General features: G+C 39.8%; 2 protein-coding genes across 7 annotated transcripts in view; both read left to right on the forward strand.

The window, feature by feature from the left end:
* The window catches only part of PLEKHH2 (pleckstrin homology, MyTH4 and FERM domain containing H2), a 113,125-nt gene extending 103,404 nt beyond the window's left edge, over positions 1-9,721 (forward strand). For 2 of the 5 annotated variants that reach the window (XM_019465138.2, XM_019465211.2), the window contains 4 exons: positions 434-563; positions 4,474-4,560; positions 6,521-6,658; positions 7,621-9,721. In XM_019465138.2, the coding sequence (XP_019320683.2) occupies positions 434-563; positions 4,474-4,560; positions 6,521-6,658; positions 7,621-7,806 (541 nt within the window). In that variant the 3' untranslated portion in view covers positions 7,807-9,721. Of the gene's footprint in view, positions 1-433; positions 564-2,028; positions 2,064-4,473; positions 4,569-6,520; positions 6,659-7,620 lie in introns of those variants that run through there. The other 3 variants (XR_008417828.1, XM_019465359.2, XR_002084660.2) reach the window with 3 other exon arrangements.
* Positions 9,722-15,132: 5,411 nt separating this feature from the next.
* Positions 15,133-20,092, forward strand: part of DYNC2LI1 (dynein cytoplasmic 2 light intermediate chain 1) — a 42,847-nt gene continuing 37,887 nt past the window's right edge. The window contains exons 1-2 of one of the 2 annotated variants that reach the window (XM_019465951.2): positions 15,133-15,398; positions 17,677-17,794. In XM_019465951.2, coding sequence (XP_019321496.1) covers positions 15,391-15,398; positions 17,677-17,794 — 126 coding nt within the window. In that variant the 5' untranslated portion in view covers positions 15,133-15,390. The remainder of the gene's footprint in view (positions 15,399-17,676; positions 17,795-20,092) is intronic. The other variant, XM_019466028.2, reaches the window with a different exon arrangement.

The raw sequence follows: 20,092 nt of genomic DNA on the forward strand, positions 1-20,092 counted from the left end.
GACATCTCTCTAAGCCAGGGGTGGTAGTACCTAAAATTCCCCCATTAGGGATTCATTCTTTGGTTTCAATGTCTTGTACTTCTCTTTAAAAATGAAAGCCATCCCAATGAGAAATTGCCTTTTTAAACTAATTTACACTAAGGTTTGATGTTAGCTTATCAGACTTTTTTTAACTTTGCCCAATGGGGGTGGGAGATGGGGAACTTGGGTCATGCTGAAAGCACTAATAGTATGAGAATTTAGTGAGAGGAATGTGCCAAAAGGACGAGGGGTGGACAGTGGTGAGATGGGAGTCACCAGATCACAGCTCCTCCTGGGTGACACCTCAGTACCCCAATTGTCCTAGGATTGGCTCAAGGAGAGCTTTGCCTTGGGAGGAGGATACACGGTTTATGTTTTTGCTTTTGCGTTTTCGTTTCTGTTCTTTTCTTAGGCAGCTCTGCCAGCGACTGTCAACCAGATGGATGGCCCTCCGGGGACACAGTGCTGCTGATTGTGTGCGCATTTATTTGACAGTAGCCAGGAAGTGGCCATTCTTTGGTGCCAAGTTATTTCTTGCAAAAGTAAGAAAGGATGGGAGGGAGATGCGGAATAGAAACCTTCACCTGTATAGTTGCCCCTGTGCAGTTCACTGAAGTAAAACAGTGACCACGGTGACCCCAAGTTTAGTATGTCCGGCTTTTAAAAAGAAAATAAGGTGGGATGCCTGGGCTGCTTGGTCTGTTGAGCATCTGACTCTTGATTTCAGCTCAGGTCATGATCTCAGGGTTGTGGGATCGAGCCCTGCATTGGGCTCCAAGTTGAGCGTGGAGCCTGGTTAAGATTTTCTGTCTCTCTCCCTCTGCCCCTCTCCCCCGCTCACACCCTCCCTCTCTAAAATAAATGTAAAAAGAAAAGAAAAGAAAACCATGAAGGGACACTAAGGAAAGGGCAGGAGTGTCACCAGCTTCTCCCTCTTGCCGCCAACCTTAAGTCACCTGCATTCTGCGGGCTCATCACTAGACTGAAGGCAGCAGCTGAACTCCACTTTCTTGTCCGCATCCATGCATCCTCTCACCCATTTATCATTTACTCTCTCACTCATTTACTTGTTTATTTAATGTCTAGTGACTTCTGTTTGCCAAACATTATGTATCTAGAGATACATAAGCCCATGGTTTCAGATGGGTTGTACCCAAACTTCCGGGACCCCACAATCCAGTGTTGCAACAGGCCCGCAAACAAGCATTGTAGAGTGAACATGGTTAAGAGTGACAGGGACAGGGCACTGTGGGAATACTGAGGAAGGAGAGGTGAGCCCTGCCAGCAGGTGGCCAGCCCAATCCCCAAGAGAAGAACTGTACTTTTTGAACTCTTCTTTCTGTGGAACCATGTCACTTTATAGTCTCTCAGGCTCCTAAAATACTCCTTGTTTTGTGTTATATGTGTGTATGTGTTTGGTCTGTCCTCATTAATAAGTTGTAGGCATCTTGAGGGTGTAGACTCACTGATCCTGAAATCCTCATCTTGTGCACACCGTTATTCTTTGCATATAAATACCACGTAATACATTTTTGCTGAGTAGCTGTGCCACTTTGGGCAAGTCAGTTAGCCTCTCTGAACCTCATTTTTATCATCTGTAAGTGACAACTCAGACTAGAAAAGTAAAATCTAGGGTATCTTCTCATTCTAATTCCATGAGTGACAGTATCATTGTGAGGTAAGAAATTATACTGCTCCTGGTACTGAAAGCTGTATACTATTGAGTAAGTGGGTGCTGTCATTATGCTTAAACATCTGTGAAATGAATATATTTGCAAGGAGTTGAACATGTTTTTTACAAATGTAAGGACTAGATTTGAACTGTAGAGTAGCATTTTACACTGAATTTTAACTCTGATTTCAGCATTGGAAGGAATACTAAATATTCTTTTTTGATTATATGCTCTGTGCTTTTTTAGCACAGAAATATTATTAAATAATGATGTAGCATTTGCTTGTTGCATGACCGGCATCTTTTCTTTACTCTTCTTTCTTTATTCTATGCAGACACCTCCTTTGCTTAATAGCATCCATTGGGGGCTGTAAGTATATATACTATCAAATACACCGTTTTAACTCTTTTCCCTATTTTAGCCGTTTTTAAGTGTACGTTTCTGTGGCATTAAGCACATTCACATTATCATGCTCCCCTCACCACCATCCATCTCCACAACTTTTTCATCTTCCCAGATTAAACTTCCATACTCCTTATTCTCCCTTCTCCCGGGGCCCTGATATCCGCCGTTCTGCTTCCTGTTCTGTGTATTTGACTGCTCTAGAAACCTCATGTAAGAGGAATCATACAGTATTTGTCCTTTTGTGATTGGCTTCTCTTTCTTTTTTTCTTTTTTTAAATTATTATTATTTTTTCATTTAAATCCAAGTTAGTTAACATATAGTGTAATAATAATTTCAGGAATAGAATTTAGTGATTCATCACTTACATATGATACTCAGTGCTCATCCCAACAAGTGCCCTCCCTAATGCCCCTTGCTGATTTAGCCCATCCCCCCACCCACAACCCCTCCAGAAACCCTCAGTTTGTTCTCTGTATTTAAGAGTATCTTACGGCTTGTCTCCCTCTGTTTTTTATATTATTTTTGCTTCCCTTCCCTATGTTCATCTGTTTTCATCTTAAATTCCACATATGAGTGAAATCATATGATATTTGTCTTTCTCTGACCGACTAATTTCGCTTAGCATAATACCCTCTAGTTCCATCCATGTTGTTGCAAATGGCAAGATTTCATTCTTTTTAATTGCTGAGTAGTATTCCATTTTATATGCATACCACATCTTCTTTATCCATTCATCAGTCGATGGACATTTGGGCTCTTTCCATAATTTGGCTATTGTCAACAGTGCTGCTATAAACATTGGGGTGCAAGTGTCCCTCCAAATCAGCATTTTTGTATCCTTTGGATAAATACCTACTAGTGCAGTTGCTGGGTTGTAGTGTAGTTCTATTTTTAACTTTTTGAGGAACCTCCACACTGTTTTCCAGAGTGGCTGCACCAGTTTACATTCCCTCCAACAGTGCAGAAGGGTTCCTCTTTCTCTACATCCTCGTGATTGGCTTATTTTTCTATGCAGAATGTCTTCAAGGTTCATCCAGTGTTGTAACGTGTGTCCAAATTTCCTTCTTTTTAAAAGCTGAATAATATTCCATTGCATGTATATGCCATATTTTGTTTGGCCAAAGGACAATAAAAACAACATTTTGTTTATCAAAGGACTGGGGGTTCAATGGCTTAGGTTAAATGGCATCTTTTATATATATATATGTGTGTGTGTGTGTGTGTGTGTGTGTGTGTATTTGTATGTATATATATATACACACATACATATATATATTTTTAAATTGTTTAAAAAGAGAGAGAGAGAACATGAGCACGGGGAGGGGCAGAGGGAAAGAGAGAGAATGCCAAGCAGGCTCACACAGCCTGGAGCCCGATGCAGGGCTCAATCCCTGGGATCATGACCTGAGCTGAAATCAAGAGTCGGACACTTCACTGACTGAGCCCCCCAGGCACCCCAGCATCCTTTTAATGCTTGCCTATCCTTAGCAAACAGACTCTCAGTAGATAGCAACCCAGGGGTTTTTATACATGAGATTCTGATAACTTTTACCTTATACAAATATAGTATATGTATAAATACTACAGATTCATCCCAGTTGCTTATCTATGGCCTCAGCATACTTTCATAAGGTTTAGGAGAAGTAGTTAAGTTTTTGTTAGAATTTTAGTCATTGTTAAATTCACTTATTGTTGAGCAATCATTGTGGAATGCTCGAAAACATTCATGGGTTTTAATTGGGGTTTAGTGGTGAGAGATTCTTTTTATTAATATAATTTCATTGTTTTTTACAATAAGGAATTTAGTGGAAAATTTGGTATTTCTCATTACCATTCATCACACAGTTTCATCTTTTCTTTTTATTCTATCATTATGAGTCATTTGAGTGTCAGATTTAATAAACTTTCAGAAAAAGTATGTATTTACACACCTTAGAAACACACATGTGTTTTGTTTCATTAGGATTTTGGTCCTCATAGAAACCCTACAAGCTCATTAACTCTTAGTCTCTTAACACAAAAGAAAAATAAGATGTAAACACTGTTGTTCCATGTTAAAGATGAGGAAATTGAGCCTCAGAGAGATTCAGTAGTGTGTCCAATTGTACAGCTAATAAATGGCAGATTGAGAACGCAGACCCAGGTCCCCTGCTGTCAGATTCACTGCTCTTTCCATTACATGCCACCGCCTCTGCCCCAGGAGAGATTTTTTTCCCCCTGTAGGTTTCGTGTTCTCTTTTTTCTCCTTCAGGAGATATTTTTAATAAAAATAAGTTGCTGTTGTTGTTGTTGTTGCAAATGTTGCACTGCATTGTGACTAAAAACTATTTCTGTGATTTGGTTAGCGTTTATTATGTTTTCATCTCTTCACAGCCCATAACTCCATCACCACTCGGAAGTACTGTCATGTGGCTGGCTATCCACGAGGATGGCTTAAGCGTCTTAGAATACAATTCCATGGTAAGATTAAGTTGCACGTTGAGTCAAATGTTTGCATTGCTCAATGTACATACACAGAAGGTAATGATCTCTTCATACGCTTTTTCTTATACACAGATAACATCCTTCCTTTCTAAAAAAATTTTTTTGTACGTTTATTTTTTTCAGAGACAGAGAGGGACAAAGTATGAATGGGGGTAGGGGCAGAGAGAGGGAGACACAGAATCCAGAGCAGGCGCCAGGCTGTGAGCTGTCAGCACAGGGCTCAAACCCACGAACCGTTAGATCAATACCTGAGCCACAGTCTGATGCTTAAACAACTGAGCCACCCAAGTGCCCCCATAACATTCTTCCTAATACTATCATGAATAGTCATTTTTACAAATACAACTGTGATTGTTATTTAATCTTTTAAAACAAGATTGGACGGGTTTTGAATTGCATATGAGGAAAATACTAAATACCATGACTAAATTGCAACCATGGTTGTATTCATAAAACAACTATTCATTTATAGTGTTAGGAAGATTGCTTCCTGTGTAAATGAGAATCTTTAAGATAACATCAATGTAGGGGCACCTGGGTGGCTCAGTCGGTTAAGTGCCCAACTCTTGGTTTCGCCTCAGGTCATGATCTCATGGTTCATGAGATCGAGCCTGGGGTTGGGCTCTGCACTGACAGCATGGAGCCTGCTTGGGATTCTCTCTCCTCCTCCTCCTCCTCCTCCTCCTCCTCCTCCTCCTCCTCTCTTTCTGCCCCTCCCCTGCTCTCTCTCTTTCTTCAAAAAAATAAAAAATAAATAAAAGAATGGTGATATCTAGTTTTAGCAAGACTACAGTGCTGGGAATATAACTGGATGTAACTTTTCCTGAGGAGAATTTGGAAATATTCTCAAAATTGTTCTTTTTTCAAGTAGCAATTCCTCTAATTGAGATTTACAACTAAAGAAATAATTAGATATGTGTATTATTAAACATGTCAGAATATATGCATTGAAGTATTGTCCAAGGTAGTAACAAATAAAAAATGATTTAAATTTCCTGCAGTAAGAGATTGGTTAAATAAAGGATTATCTATCAAATCATTTCTTTTTTTTTTTAATTTTTTTTTTTAACGTTTATTTATTTTTGAGACAGAGAGAGACAGAGCATGTACAGGGGAGGGGCAGAGAGAGAGGGAGACACAGAATCCGAAACAGGCTCCAGGCTCCGAGCTGTCAGCACGGAGCCTGACGCGAGGCTCGAACTCACGGACCACAAGATCGTGACCTGAGCCGAAGTCGGACGCTTAACCGACCGAGCCACCCAGGCGCCCCTCTATCAAATCATTTCAAATAATGTTATACAAGTATATTTGTTGTCATGGGAAGATATTTATAATTTGTTGTTAAATTTAAAAAGAAGCAGAATCCTGAACAATATGCACCATACTATTTCTGTTTATATATATCAAAATCTATATATCAGGGTGAACCATATAGTTTTGCCGATATTTGACCGACCATTTTTTACCTTAGAAAGTACCAGTTTCAAAAAAAAAAGTATCCGTTTCACATGGTTCAACCTAATATGTATAGAGAGAGATCTTGAAGGACATTTACAAAGGTATTAACCGTGTTCTTCTACTGGATGCTGGAATATAGGTGCTTTTGATTTTCTTTTTGTATTTTCTGTTTTGTCTGCAGTGAGTTATTAGCTTCAGAATCAAACTATATTTTAATTATAAACGTAAATGATGCCTCCATAAAATTAGTATATTACTATTTTAAATCATAACAGATTTTCTTTTAGAAAATAATTTTTTGTATTATATGTAATTAATACCAGCATTTTTCTTTTTTAGGGAAGTATAATTAACATATAATGTTAAGTTAGTTTCATTGATATCAGCACTTTAATGGAAATATATGCTATTAATCATTTCTCATCTTTCTTTGAAAGTAAAGAGTATATAAGATATTAACTTTTTCTTCTCTTTGAAGAGGTTAATAATCAGCTATGTGTACAAGAGTCTAATGACCTTTGGAGGTCATCAAGATGATTTTATGATAGTCATTAACAATACACATTCAAAGGACAAACCAACAGAGAAATTACTTTTTGCCATGGCAAAACCCAAGGTGAGTAGAAGCCTTTCTACCAGCTTTTTTTATACTAGTTTTTTCATGCTAACACATTTATTGTGCAAAAAGTAGGTTGCAGATGGGAAAACAGACTTACTTACAATCAGACAATCCTAGGTCTAAATTCTGGCTTACCTCATCTTGCTAAGCTTTGGTTTCCTCCTCTAAAAAATTATAGGAGGCTACCTACTTTTTTTGGCTTAAGAATTAAATGATGGAATTGTTAAAATGCCTTAGCCCAATGCCTGGTATACAGAAGGTTCAAAATAAGTGGTCTTGATGTAAGTTGTTGTCAGGTACCTTTTACACATTATCTTATTTACTTGGGGTAATTCAAGTTACGGACTCATTAGTGGGAAGAGCGAGGTTTTATAATTAAGACTTTACTTGTCCTTTGTAGTTTTAACGTCGATAAGTAAAAACAATAAATACAAAGGCTACATTTTAGTATGTAATTCCAGTTTTGGTAAAAAGAATGAAGCATCGAGTTCCCTAAAACTTTAAAATTGTCTTAAAATTATCAACCAAAAGAGACTCCTTTTTTAGAATCTGACACCTTTTTTTCAATAGCAGACACTGAAGCAAAGGCCAGTAAGTGCAGAAGATTGAGACATACTCAGGACTTCATCTAGTCTCAATAAAAAGTTGATATTATGCACTGAGGTTCTTAATTCACATACACACATATAACTGGCAGCCTGTGCTACTGTCACATTTTTTACCGTCACAAAACATTGCCGCTACATTTGATTGTTAAGATCCACTCTTCCACCGGTTTCAGCAGCAGGAGAAAATGTCAGTGCCTTGATGGTGCTGAACATGTAAGTACTTCACGGATCTGGAGAGGAGGGGATTCTGCTAGCCTGGGCACTTGCACATGGAGACCGCCAGCCCTTTCCTCTTTTGAAAGTGATGAGAACTTCTCCGGAGCATTAACGAGTCTATTTTTCTTGCTTTAGATTCTTGAAATCACTCTTTTGATCGCCAGTTACATAAACAACTTCCATCAGCAAAAGGCAGCCTTTCACCACCTCTCTGCTCCGGCTCTGCTCTCAGCCCAGACCCGGGGGCCGGAAGCCAGGGCAGCGGGAGGCCAGCCCCTGCTGTCAAGCAGCAGACCGACCAAAGGCCCCACTCTGCTCTGAAAGCTCGGGAGCCTGAACCCTCACTCCCGTCCTCCAGCCAATGGCTGCATCAGCTGCAGATAAGTGCGTTGACACACGGGCAGTGTTGCGCCCACACTGGTTTTCCAAACTTCAAAAACGTGGGCGTTTCTCTCTTTCATTTGATCCTTAAATATTCAAATGAACACGACTAATGAACCATAAGCACAAAATGTGCCCACATGCTGATATGCTCGTAGATTAAATGGGTTAGAATTCATCATTTTTTCCACCTCCTTTGTCCCTTGCCGTCAGACACATCATGCAGTGTGGCATGGTTTTGTCTCTTGAAAAAAATATTCTGGCAAAGGGAGCTACCAAACTCCCATTTGGCAAACCAGTTAACTATTTGGAAGCGCTCACTGCCAAAAAATTAAGTGCTGTGATTAAGTGTGCTTTTAATGAATGATATGGTGTTCGGAAGGACGTGTACAGTGTCAGCAACAGCTGCAGGGTGCTGTTTAGTGGCACAGTTTTAGAGCCGGCACGGTGCTTGTGGCACAAGGAATCCCCGCGAGAAAACAAGAGTTAGGTAACCAGAGCCTCCTGTGTGCTATTAGAAAGTGCAGCCTGTCACCTTTTCGGATCACTGGAGTGTAAAGTTTAAAACGAGACAGTGACTCCTCACATTCCTTGGCTGTTACTGGATGGCCCGAGTTCACTGGAATATTGCCCACATTTCCTTGCATTTGGTGCTGGGTCATCTTGACCTCATTTTGTTAAATAACATCTTTGAAAACAAACAGACGCTTAAAACTTTGCCCTCGTATGGTCATTTTTAATTATGGTTTGAGTATAAATGTCCCCAAAGTATATTTTAAAAGAAAAGAGAAAGAATTCTTCTGTCAAAGGAGGTAAACTTTTAGTTGAGAGAGTCTAGAAATGTGTTACTTTGCTGGAATACATGAGTGGTCAGTTCGTTCCAGTATGTGCCAAAACAAAGTAGTATTCATGATAAAAATGAAACTGTGATAAGACATGAAAATTATATTATAAAACTGTTTAATTGCAATAGTAATCATGAGTATGCTTAATTTTATTTATGTGGAGAATATTTGTATTTATTTTTTGGACATGTATTTATCACTTTGTGTGTGGTATTTGTGTTTTTTTAACCAATTTGAAAAAAAAAATGTTAGCTGCTGATTTAATTTGTTGGCAGAGCCTTCATAGTTTCCTCGTTGCTGCTTTCTCCCTATGGCAATATACTGTTGTCACACTAAGACTTTTAAAAATATTCCATCTCGTATTAGCGTCCTTCGAAAGGGCAGAGCCAAGAAATACACTGCTCAGCTAAGATTTTTGCTTTATTGGGAATGACAAAAAGAAGGTCAAAAAACCCCATGGAAATAGATTCCCATTTACTATTTCCCCAAATCTTTTGAGCCACAGCCACTCTCTGCATAAGCAAGTTGATTTTTGAGAATAAATGAGTTACCAATTTGCGATGATTCTCAGGAGTCTTTTGGCTGGCATCCAATAGAGTTTCTTAGTTCCCAGGAAACTGTTCAGTAATCACTAGTTGGTAAGCCAGAGGCTTGGCAGAGCTTACATCTGTGTGAGGACTTTATTCCCAGGCAATAGCTACTTCACCATCGGGTAAGCACACCCCACTCCAAATGTTCTCATTTGAACAAGTAGTGAAGGCTTAGCTTAAATGGTGGCATTTATTTTTGATAGAACAGAGATAAAATATTTTGATGGAAAGAAATCAATTTTCTGTAACTGATGATGTGAAAATTTTATTTTCTGGGAAATTACTTATATAGCCATTTAAAAAATTCAAAGTATGTTATTATGATTGGTTACAAGAGAATAACGTTACATGTTTAATTGTCATATTTGTCTCCTATCATTTTCTTCCCTTTCAATCATAATAAATGATTTACAAAACCCATTTTGAGCATTATCTTTTGAATACTCTTCGAGAAATACCTAATGTTTTCATTGTCAAAGCTGAGGTGTACTACTAGTGAAAATGGTAGTTATTACCTCCTTCTCTTGTATTCATGCTTTGTCTTCAGTGTTGCTTTGTTTTATCCATATAAAAGGAAGCTGTTTTGGCAAATTGTAACTTTAAGATGTATGTATGCATATTGACACATATACAATATGTATAAATCGTGGGGTTCTCCTGTGATTTCATAATAAGCTCCATAAGTAGCTTATTTCAAGCTAATTGATGGGCTGTGTTTTAAACATTTATTGTAAATGTTCTGGGTTTTGTTTGTTTGTTTGTTTTTATGTGTGTGTGTCCTTAAAGTCAAATAGTGTCATAGCTTGGAAATGAATTTAACTTTCAGTTTACAGGAAAAGTTAGTCACAACTTATAAAGAGTCTTTCTTCTGAAAATGTGTTTATAAGTTGACTATCTGAAAATTTTTTCCAAAGGAAAAAATACATGGTGGCCAGGATCCTAGAACAATACACTTAAACCATAATTGTACTGTAGTATAATCCTGAAGAATTAGCCACATGGATAATCCTATTTCTCTAGACAAGGACTTTAAGTGTTCCTGGGTTGCCAAGAACATATTTCACCTGTCCACCTACCCCGTAGCTGCCATGGAATTTGGACTTCCCCAGTGCGGAATCTCTGGCTTGATTCTTGGGGATCAAAGGCTCTAGAGATGTGGGGACTGAGGGAAGGGAAGTGAGAAGCAGGAATAACAGCGTGGAGAAGCTTCTCTGCTAACCAGTTCCTGTAGAAATGGTATCTCCTTTTACATTTTTCCCCTATTTTCTTTTTCCTGGAAGAAGAAAGGGATTTTATTGCAATAGGAATCACTTTAAACTCCAAATCAAGGTAAAATCCACACACAGATATTTAATGTGAGGTGAGATTCATCCATATTCCAGTGAACCAAGACTTGGGCTTCTCTTGGGCACTTACGTGGGAAGGTGGGTCCTACAATGAAGAGTTGCATGGACCTGGACAGAGTGTGGGGGGAGGAGATGAGATCCACACTTGCTCTATACCATAATTTTACCTGTTGAACTTAATTTTACCCATATCATACATAGTCACAGTGATTCTGGAGGCATATTTATAATCAACATCCATCCAAAATCTTCATTGTATGCTCTATAAACATTTTTAGGCCCAATGATAGTCAAGAAACAAAAATGTACTTATAGGGCAACATCTATGAGCAAATAAATCCAAAACAAGACACAAGTGTTCACCGTAGCACTTGGATACAGGGTACCCTTCCTTCCAGTGCTTTGTTAACATAATCTAATGGTGGGTGGCATCCCTTTCTGAAGGTGTTGGTAGGGTTATATTGGTGGCTTTATTAAAATCAGACAACTCTTCTAAAGCAAAGACAACAATATAAAAAATAGACAACAAGTTTGGGACAACTCCAAACTTTAAAACTCTTGAACATCAAAAGAAACAGCAGAGTGAAAAGGAAAACTGTAGAATGGGAGAACATAATTGTAAGTCATATATATGATAAAAGGGTTAATATCCAGAATATGTAAGGAACTAATCAATAAAATAGCTTCTTCATTCAGCAGAAAATATGCTAATTTTCTCCAGAGTGGGGCATGGCTTGATTTTCCCAATTCTAGTTTGAAAACTCCCAGAGAAAGACTCTACATGGCCTGACTCATGTTAGGTGTTTACTCTGACTCACTTCAAATGCTCATTATGAGGAGAATGCTTAAGTGACAAGAAATCCATATAGCAGGATATAATGCAGCCACCAAAGCTATGTTTATGATGGGTTTTTAAAAATGTATATGGGGAGGAGTGCCTGGGTGGCTCAATTGGTTAAGTGTCTGACTTCGGCTCAGGTCATGATCTCGTGGCTTGTAGGTTTGAACCCCACGTCAGGCTCTGTGCTGACAGCTCAGAGCCTGGAGCCTGCTTCAGATTCTGTGTCTCGCTCTCTCTCTGCCCCTCCCTGACTCATGCCCTCTCTCTCTCAAAAATAAACATTTAAAAAAGTTTTAAAAATTGGTATAGGGAAATACATGTTAAAATCAGGATGTTAGCTTTACAGTAAAATCTTAACTGTAAGAGGAAAGATTAGAATGAAATTAAACACTAGAGTGTTTAATAGTTATTACTTCTGCGTTGTGCTTATTTTAGCCTATTCATTTTCTCTGTATGCTATTTTTTTCTACAAGAAGTTTATATAATTTTGAAAACAAGGGAAAAAATGTAAAAACTCTGTCACTGTCTGGGCTATTGTTAATAGCCTCCATATGGACCTACAGACACAAAACATCCTTCACACAGCTGGAAAAAATTATCTCACTGAAACTCAGGTCCAGTCATGGAACACCCTGATTTTAAAATCGTATTCCGGGGGCGCCTGGGTGGCTCAGTCGGTTAAGCGGCTGACTTCGGCTCAGGTCATGATCTCACGGTCCGTGAGTTCAAGCCCTGCGTCGGGCTCTGTGCTGACAGCTCAGAGCCTGGAGCCTGTTTCAGATTCTGTGTCTCCCTCTCTCTGACCCTCCCCCGTTCATGCTCTGTCTCTCTCTGTCTCAAAAATAAATAAACGTTAAAAAAAAAAAATTAAAAAAAAAAATCGTATTCCGTTTCTCGTAACCAACCCAGTGAAATCCAGACTGCAAGATACTTCAATGTAGCCCAATCTCCCTGCCCTGTTTGCTCTTCCACCTTAGCCACTTTATGTGCTTTGCACCTCGACTATTCACAATGCCACCAAATACACTCTGCACACATCTTCATTCTTCTGCACTGTTGTTTATTGCATTCAGCAAGCATCACCATACTGTCTTCTCCTCTATCACCACCATTGAAACCCTGGAGTCTTTTAGGAGTGATCCAGTAGGGGAGCTCAAATCTTTATATAGTCCTGCCTTCAGAACAATTTTCAGGGCTCCTGGATGGCTCAGTCAGTTGAGTGTCCGACTGTCGATTTCGGCTCAGGTCATGATCCCAGGGTCATGGGGTCAAGCCCCAAGTCAGGATCTGCACTGAGTGTGGAACCTGCTTCAGATTCTCTTTTTCTCTCTTCCCCTCTCTCCTACTCATGCTCTCTCTCGCTCTCAAATAAAATTAAAAATAAAGAACAATTTTCATCTAACCAGGAAGGTCACTTACTTTGTCCAAATATGAAGCCTCAGGAGGCATAAGGGTAAAAAAGGGAATTCATCTGCTCAATGAGATCAGTGGAATCCACTGAATCACCTTTGAACTAATGCTGGTGATTAAGGCCCAGCCAGACAAACTTTACCTTCCTTGTTATAATGCTCCTTTCTTCAACCTTCAATCCCAGTTATGCAAACAATTATACTTTTAAGATGCTAGTACTGTGTTGGGGTGCCTGGGTGGCTCAATCGGTTAAGCGTCCTACTTTGGCTCAGGTCATGGTCTCGAGGTTCGTGAGTTTGAGCCCCGTGTCAGGCTCTGTACTGACAGCTCAGAACCTGGCTCCTGCTTCAGATTCTTTGTCTCTTTCTCTCTTTACCTCTCTCTGCCTGCCCCCCGCCCCCCGCACTGTGTGTCTCTCTCTCTCAAAAATAAATAAACATTGGGCCACCTGGGTGGCTCAGTTGGTTGAGTACCCAACTTCGGCTCAGGTCATGATCTCACAGTTGGTGAGTTCAAGCCCCACGTTGGGCTCTGAGCTGACAGCTTGGAGCCTGGTTGGTGAGTTCAAGCCCCACGTTGGGCTCTGTGCTGACAGCTTGGAGCCTGCAGCCTGCTTCGGATCCTGTGTCTCCCTCTCTCTGCCCACCCCCCTCAAAAATAAATAAACATTTAAATAAATAAATAAACAAACATTTAAAAATTTTTTTTAAAAGATGCTAGTAGTGTGCCTGGATCATAGCAAGCAAAAATATTAGCTGCCGCTTTTGTTATTCATATCAACAGGGCTTTCTAATTAACACACAGAAGAGTTCCAAAGTTCCAGAACCCAAATTATCACACTGTCTCACATCAGTTTGTAAGCTTATAGGCAAGCTACGCCCAGGATGTAGATGCTGATTCAACGATAGATGTACCAATCTCACTTGCGATCATCCTCGATTGAACCACACTCCTGTTATATTCCTTTCTATGTGCAAATGTAGCCTTCTAGGTCTTCAAAATGCTCCTAGGTGTTGGGAGGATTTTGTTCTTAAAGATTTTATCTCAAGCAAATGCTTTTTTTTCCCCCTTAAAAATTTGCCAGGTGCCTGGGTGGCTTAGACAGTTGGGCATCCAACTCTTGATTTCAGCTCAGGTCATGATCTCATGGTTCATGAGATCAAGCCTGGGGGTCAGGCTCTGCACTGACAGCATGGAGCCTGCTTGGGATTCTCTCTCTCCTCTCTCCTCTATCTGCCCGCGTGCTCTCTCAAAATAAACATTTTTTTTAATTAAAAAAATTTTTTGCTTCATTTCCAAGAATGTGATCTTTGTTTTCGTTCAAAGTTGCTGATCAGTAGCTTACAACTGATAATAACAAGCATGAAGCACTTGTAAGGTGTCAGGCACACATAATTTATATTTTACATATATTTATTTCATTTAAAACTCACAAATTTCCCCTGGTTTACATGATCAGATACTGAGGCTCAGAGATATTGAGTAATCTACCCACTGTGTCAATGTGGCAACTTAGCCAGTGTGACTTAGGACATAAAAGTCCATCTCACTCTAAAAGCCCATGTTCTTGAACATCACACCATCCATCACCCAAAACCAAATGGCAGAAATGTAGAAGGAGAGTATCTCCTTCAAATATTCAAGACATCCTGGGCTATAGAGGCTGGGTCTACCCAGCCTTCAAAACAGATCAAATGTTGTCACTGCCATGAATGTTTCAACAACTCCCTTCAGCATAATTACTTATTCTTATGTAATTTTTTGTACCTCTCTACAATAGCTTATATCACTGGTTTCCTTTGGGTTATTATATTTAGTTGTGTACATCTTTCTCAAGAGTAGGATCTTGTCTTACTCATCACTTCATTCCTTACTCTGTGTAGCACAGAGTCTTGCATATAGTAATAACTCAATATTTGTTATTGATTTAGAGGTAAAGTAAATGAAGTATAGTGGAGATGCATTTGCTTTATTAGCTTATTAATAAATGATGTGCTATTGCATAAAACTCAAAACAACTAAACAGAATGTTGGAAAATACTAATATCACAAATATTCTTTGCCTCTAGTAAATCGCTAGAAAACAGCTCAGGAATTTGATTCACCCTCCATTCCCAAAGCACTGCTATTGGAGATTGAAAAGTAACTGAAGGGAGAGAGCAGAGATCTCTGACATATAGTCCGGTACTCAGTGGAATATGTTTTAAGTAAAAGAACACTTCCAACCCAGGGCTTTTAGGTCCCAGGTTTGTCAGACGCGTCACCTCGTTCTCTCACATCCTAGCCTTCGAGGCGTTGAGCAAGACTTGAAGAGCAACGCCTGGAACTACATTTCCCATGATGCCCCTCGTGTGCACGCAACCCAGCCTGCAACGTCGCTCCCATGGCAACCCAAGAGTCCGCACAGTTCCGCCCGCCTGGGTGATCACGGGCCTGCTTATTTTAGGCGAGTCCCAACGCCGAGTTCACGACACCGGGGTGGTGGAGCCAGGATGCCCAGGTATCCCCGCAGCCGTGCTTGCGTCCGGCTTACGTTTCCCTCGATAGCCTAGCTTTCCCTTCTTTCCCACCCCGCCAGGAAGGGGCAGGAGAGGGAGGGCAGCTGCGGGCATATTTAGGGAGAGGAACCCGGGCGGGAGCTGCCTGTGGAAAACAATTGTGGGTCTGTTCTGCATGCAACCTCTGTCTGGATGGTCAGGAATCCGTAGGAACTACCCTTGAACATGTGGATTCGGCCACAAGCAGGTAGAAAAGTTCCCCAGGTATAAAAGATTTTGAAAGTTCAACTCCAACCATTCACTTGGTAAAAATTTTTTGCAGGCCAAGGAATGTTCTAAGATGCAGGGGTTCAGGCGGTGAATTAGACCACAAAGCCTCCTTCTCGGAGATGTCCCTGACTCCTCTCCTGGTTGCAGGGGTTCAGGACAATAATAAGTGAGGGAAACTTGAGAAAGCTGTGTGAAAAGCGTAAGATGACGTTTAAAGGGGGCCTGGAAAATACATTTTAGCTCTTCAGTTCTGTGATGTCAGTTTTAATTTCCTGCTTTCAAGATCACGCCTAAACCTTCTCTGAACAACTTAGAAGGACGTCAGGGAGAGAGGGGTTCTGGAGTCCATCACAGAGCAGGGTAAATCTGTTTTTCTCACCTGTGGATCATGGCCTGATCTCTTGAGTTTAATGAACCTTAATGTGAAAAATTGTCAGCTTCCTTCCCATGGGGTATAATTGGTTGCAGTTATGAAGTTATGGTTATAGTTACAGATTTCACCAGTGGCATGACTGGTGGCTGCACCACCTGCTCTCCTCTCTGCTGGGAATTTGGAAAGCAGATCATCAGTTTGAAAGAATGGTGTATACCCGCGCCAGGTGGCTCAGTTGGTTAATCGTCTGACTCTTGGTTTCTGCTGAGGTCAGGAGCTCTCAGTTCCTGGGATAGGGCCCCATGTTATTGGGCTCTGTGCTAACAGTGCGGAGTTTGCTTGGGATTCTCTCTCTCTCTCTTAAATAAATAAACTTTTTAAAAATGTTAAGAAAAAGAAAGGTGTGTAAATGAAGAGCAGACAAGCCTGGGCTGAGTTCCTGGGGATTCACCTGTGAAAGAAATGCATGCATTTGGTGCAAATAATTAGGGACACCTTTATTGGTCTTGTATAGCCCCTTTCTTCATCTCTGTTTCTTGAATAATAATTAGGAGCTCCCAGTAATTTTCAATAACTATATATAGGTCAAGCCCAAAATGAATTATCACATTTTAACAATCAATCGTGACCATCTTATAAGGTTGGTATTTTTCTTTAATTGGCAGTTTAGAGATGAAGAAACAGAAATAAGCCTGGAGAAAAGCACAAAAGCTTGCCTATATTAGGTGCTCAATAAATAATTGTTGAATTAATTAAAGGAATGAAGGATCCAGAGAGGTTGGGTAATTTGCCATGTAGAAAGCCGCAAATTCTGGCTTAGAACAATTAGATCTCGTCTCTCTTTTTTTTTTTTTTTTTTTTAGTTCAAGACTCCATTTTTCATTTTCGCTTTAATAAAAGGTATAATCTGTGAAAAATTACATATGTTTATAGAGAGATGAATGGAAGGATTATTTTCGAAATGTGATTTTAGGTGATTTTTTTTCTTTCATTACATTTTATATATTAAAACAGGTAATCTTGAGCCAGAAATATAATTTAAAAAACAAAAAAGAGGGGCACCTGGGTGGCTCAGATGGCTAAGCGGCTAAGTGCCTGACTTCGGCTCAGGTCATGATCTCACAGTTTGTGAGTTCAAGCCCCGCATCGGGCTCTGGGCTGACAGCTCAGAGCCTGGAGCCTGCTTTGGATTCTGTGTCTCTCTCTCTCCTCCCTTCCTCTACTAGCACATTAAAAAAACAAAAAACACAAGAAATATCTCAGAAAGCAAAGATTATTGGGCTCCCCATTTTCCTAGATGTTGGTGGTTTTCAAGTTGTAAATTTCCAAAATTCTGTGTACCTTCATATACATGTCTGAGAAGCTAACATACACAGCTTTTGACCTCGGCTGGAAGCCCCAAACTAAGGCAGCCTCAAATCCTAGTGGCAAAGACGTGGCTTATTATTTTCAGCTGATATGAACCAGTGCAAGGAAAATGACTAATCCTCAGAGGTTCTATCAGCTTATTGTCCCCCAAGAAAATGCTGTTGATTTGCTCTATAAATTTAACTAAACTAAAATTTCTCTGAGCATGAAACAGAAATTGGAAAAGATTCTCTTTGATTGTCTGAATTTTCTTTTTCTGCCTCTCATAGTGAAACTCTCTGGGAAATTGCAAAAGCAGAAGTGGAAAAACGGGGAAGCAGTGGAGGTGAAGGTGATGGAGTTGAAATTGGAGAAAAATCTGTTTTCTTCATTGGCAGTAAAAATGGGGTAATGCATTTTTTCCTCCTTTTTTTCCCCCTCAAGTATTATGCTGATTTAGCAACCAGTGGTAAAATTTATTTTAATACTTTGGTAAACATTTGGATACTTCAACTCTTTAACCAGATGACCAGTCTCTGGCCTGCTGGTTACCTGCTGGCTGTGCCTTCCCTGGAGAGGAGGCCCTGCTCATAGGTGAGTGGGGACTAACATCTAGCCTCAGCATTTCTTGTCAAGTGGTATGCTCCCACATGAGCCATAGCAGCCCAGAGGAAGGAGCGATTGATCCTAATTCGACTACTCAAAGGCACCATAAATACTAATCTGATGACCAATAGTTCTGGTAACTTGTACAACTGAAACAGGCATATAGATAACAAAAACATGAACCGTGTAGAATATGATACATTTAATCTTAACCAGAGTCATAGAAACTGAAGGAAACCTGGCACTGCCCTAGTCTTCTACAGTGGGGATTCTCACTCTGGGCCCCATGGGGGTACTTCTTGGGGCCAGGGAACTCTCTAGAAATGTATCCAGAATTGTGTGTGATTGTGTATCAGTGCATTTTTATGGGAAATTAGATTCTCCCAGCGTTCTAGCACTTCAAAAAGGTTAAGAGCCACTATAAAGAGTGGTTATATAGTTCGACTATCTCTAGAAATGGGGGAGTTATCTTTCACAAAGCAGGCTGGTTTCATTTTGTTAATTCCCGGTTACTGGAAAACCTGTGTTTTATTGGAACATCCAGTGTTCCCATTTCTGACCTGTAAAAGTGTCCGAATAGTTGGTATTTCTGATTCCAAGAACCTAATTCTTGGTCTTAATTCTGACCTGTAAAAGTCTGATTTCTCTTCTACTTGTTACATCTTTAAGTATTTTTAAATTGCCCTTTGAATAATTATAGACAACCATTTTGTTTCCCTGAGTCTGTTTCAGCTTTCGTATCTTCATTTCTTTCGCTCATGCCTTCTGTGTTATGGATTCCATATCAGTCATAGATTCTCTGTCATGATTTTAATTAACTCTCACCTGGAATTATTCTACTGTGTCATTCTCAGGAGGGAACAGAGTTTGTGAGGTTTTGCTTAACTGCAGTAGACTAGGTGTGCCACCTTCTCTTTTTCCAGACGCTGTGCTCCTATTATTGCATAGAAAAATCCTAGTAATCACGTAACCCTGTTCACTAAGGTTGAGCTGAGGTCTGTAAGCCTTTTTCATTTACATTGTTTTGTCCTTAATTTTCTTAGATTGGGCCCTTTGTTACAGTCTGGTTTTATTTTTAATTATTTTTATTAAAATGATTCACAGATGAGGTTTATAAGCTCAATCAAAAGGCGCATAAAGCAGTAAACTTCTCCACATTGTTCAGAGCCTCTCCTTAAAGCAGCCTCTTTCCTTTTTTTCTATAATTTACCTCTGAATGTCTGAAATCACTGATGGGCTATTTTTAGACTTAAAATGTTAGACATTATCTGTTGAATTTTTGATAATAGTAGAAGAGTATTTAGTTCTATCTCTTTTTTTTTTTTAAGACTTTTTTATTTTTAAGTAATCTCTACACCCAGTATGGGGCTCAAATTTACAATCCTGAGATCAAGAGTTGCAAGCTTTGTTGACTGAGCCAGCCAGGTGCCCCTATTTCTGTCTCCTTTGTTTGTTTGTTTGTTTATTTATTTACTTATAAAAGCTTATTTATTTTGAGACACAGCTCAAGTGGGGGAGGGGCAGAGAGAGAGTGAGAGCGTCCCAAGCAGGCTCCACGCTATCAGCACAGAGCCCATAGTTCTGTCTCTTTTAAATGCTCACCTCCAGCCCTGGTCTGCAGTATGATTCCTATTATAATTTTGGGCTAAATCAATATTCAGTGGATTACTTTCTTTACCTTGAGTAACTTCTTCCAAAAGTTTCAAAATGCCTTGTTTTTTTATTTGTTTAGCTCTTATATGTACCTTAGTTTTTATATCCATTAGTTATTTGTTGCTATGTAATAAATTACTCTAAAACTTGGCAGCTTTTAAAACAGCAAACATCATCTCACCTAGTTTGTGAGGGTCAGGAATCTGAGAGCAGCTTAGTTATGTGGTTCTGGCTCCCGGTCTTTCATGAAGTTGTAGTCAAGATGTCATCTGGGACTAAAGTCATCTCACAGCTCAGCTAAACTGGAGAAGCAGTTTCGCTCACTGACATGGCTGTTGGCAAGAGGCCTCAGTTCATTGCTGACTGTTGACCAGGCTTCAATTCTTCACCATATAGGCCTCTCCATAGGGCTGCTTACAACATGGCAGTTTGCTTTCCCCAAAGCCA

The sequence above is a fragment of the Panthera pardus genome, unplaced genomic scaffold (assembly GCF_024362965.1).
Source record: "Panthera pardus isolate Hobbes unplaced genomic scaffold, ASM2436296v1 HiC_scaffold_25, whole genome shotgun sequence".
NCBI lineage: Eukaryota > Metazoa > Chordata > Mammalia > Carnivora > Felidae > Panthera > Panthera pardus.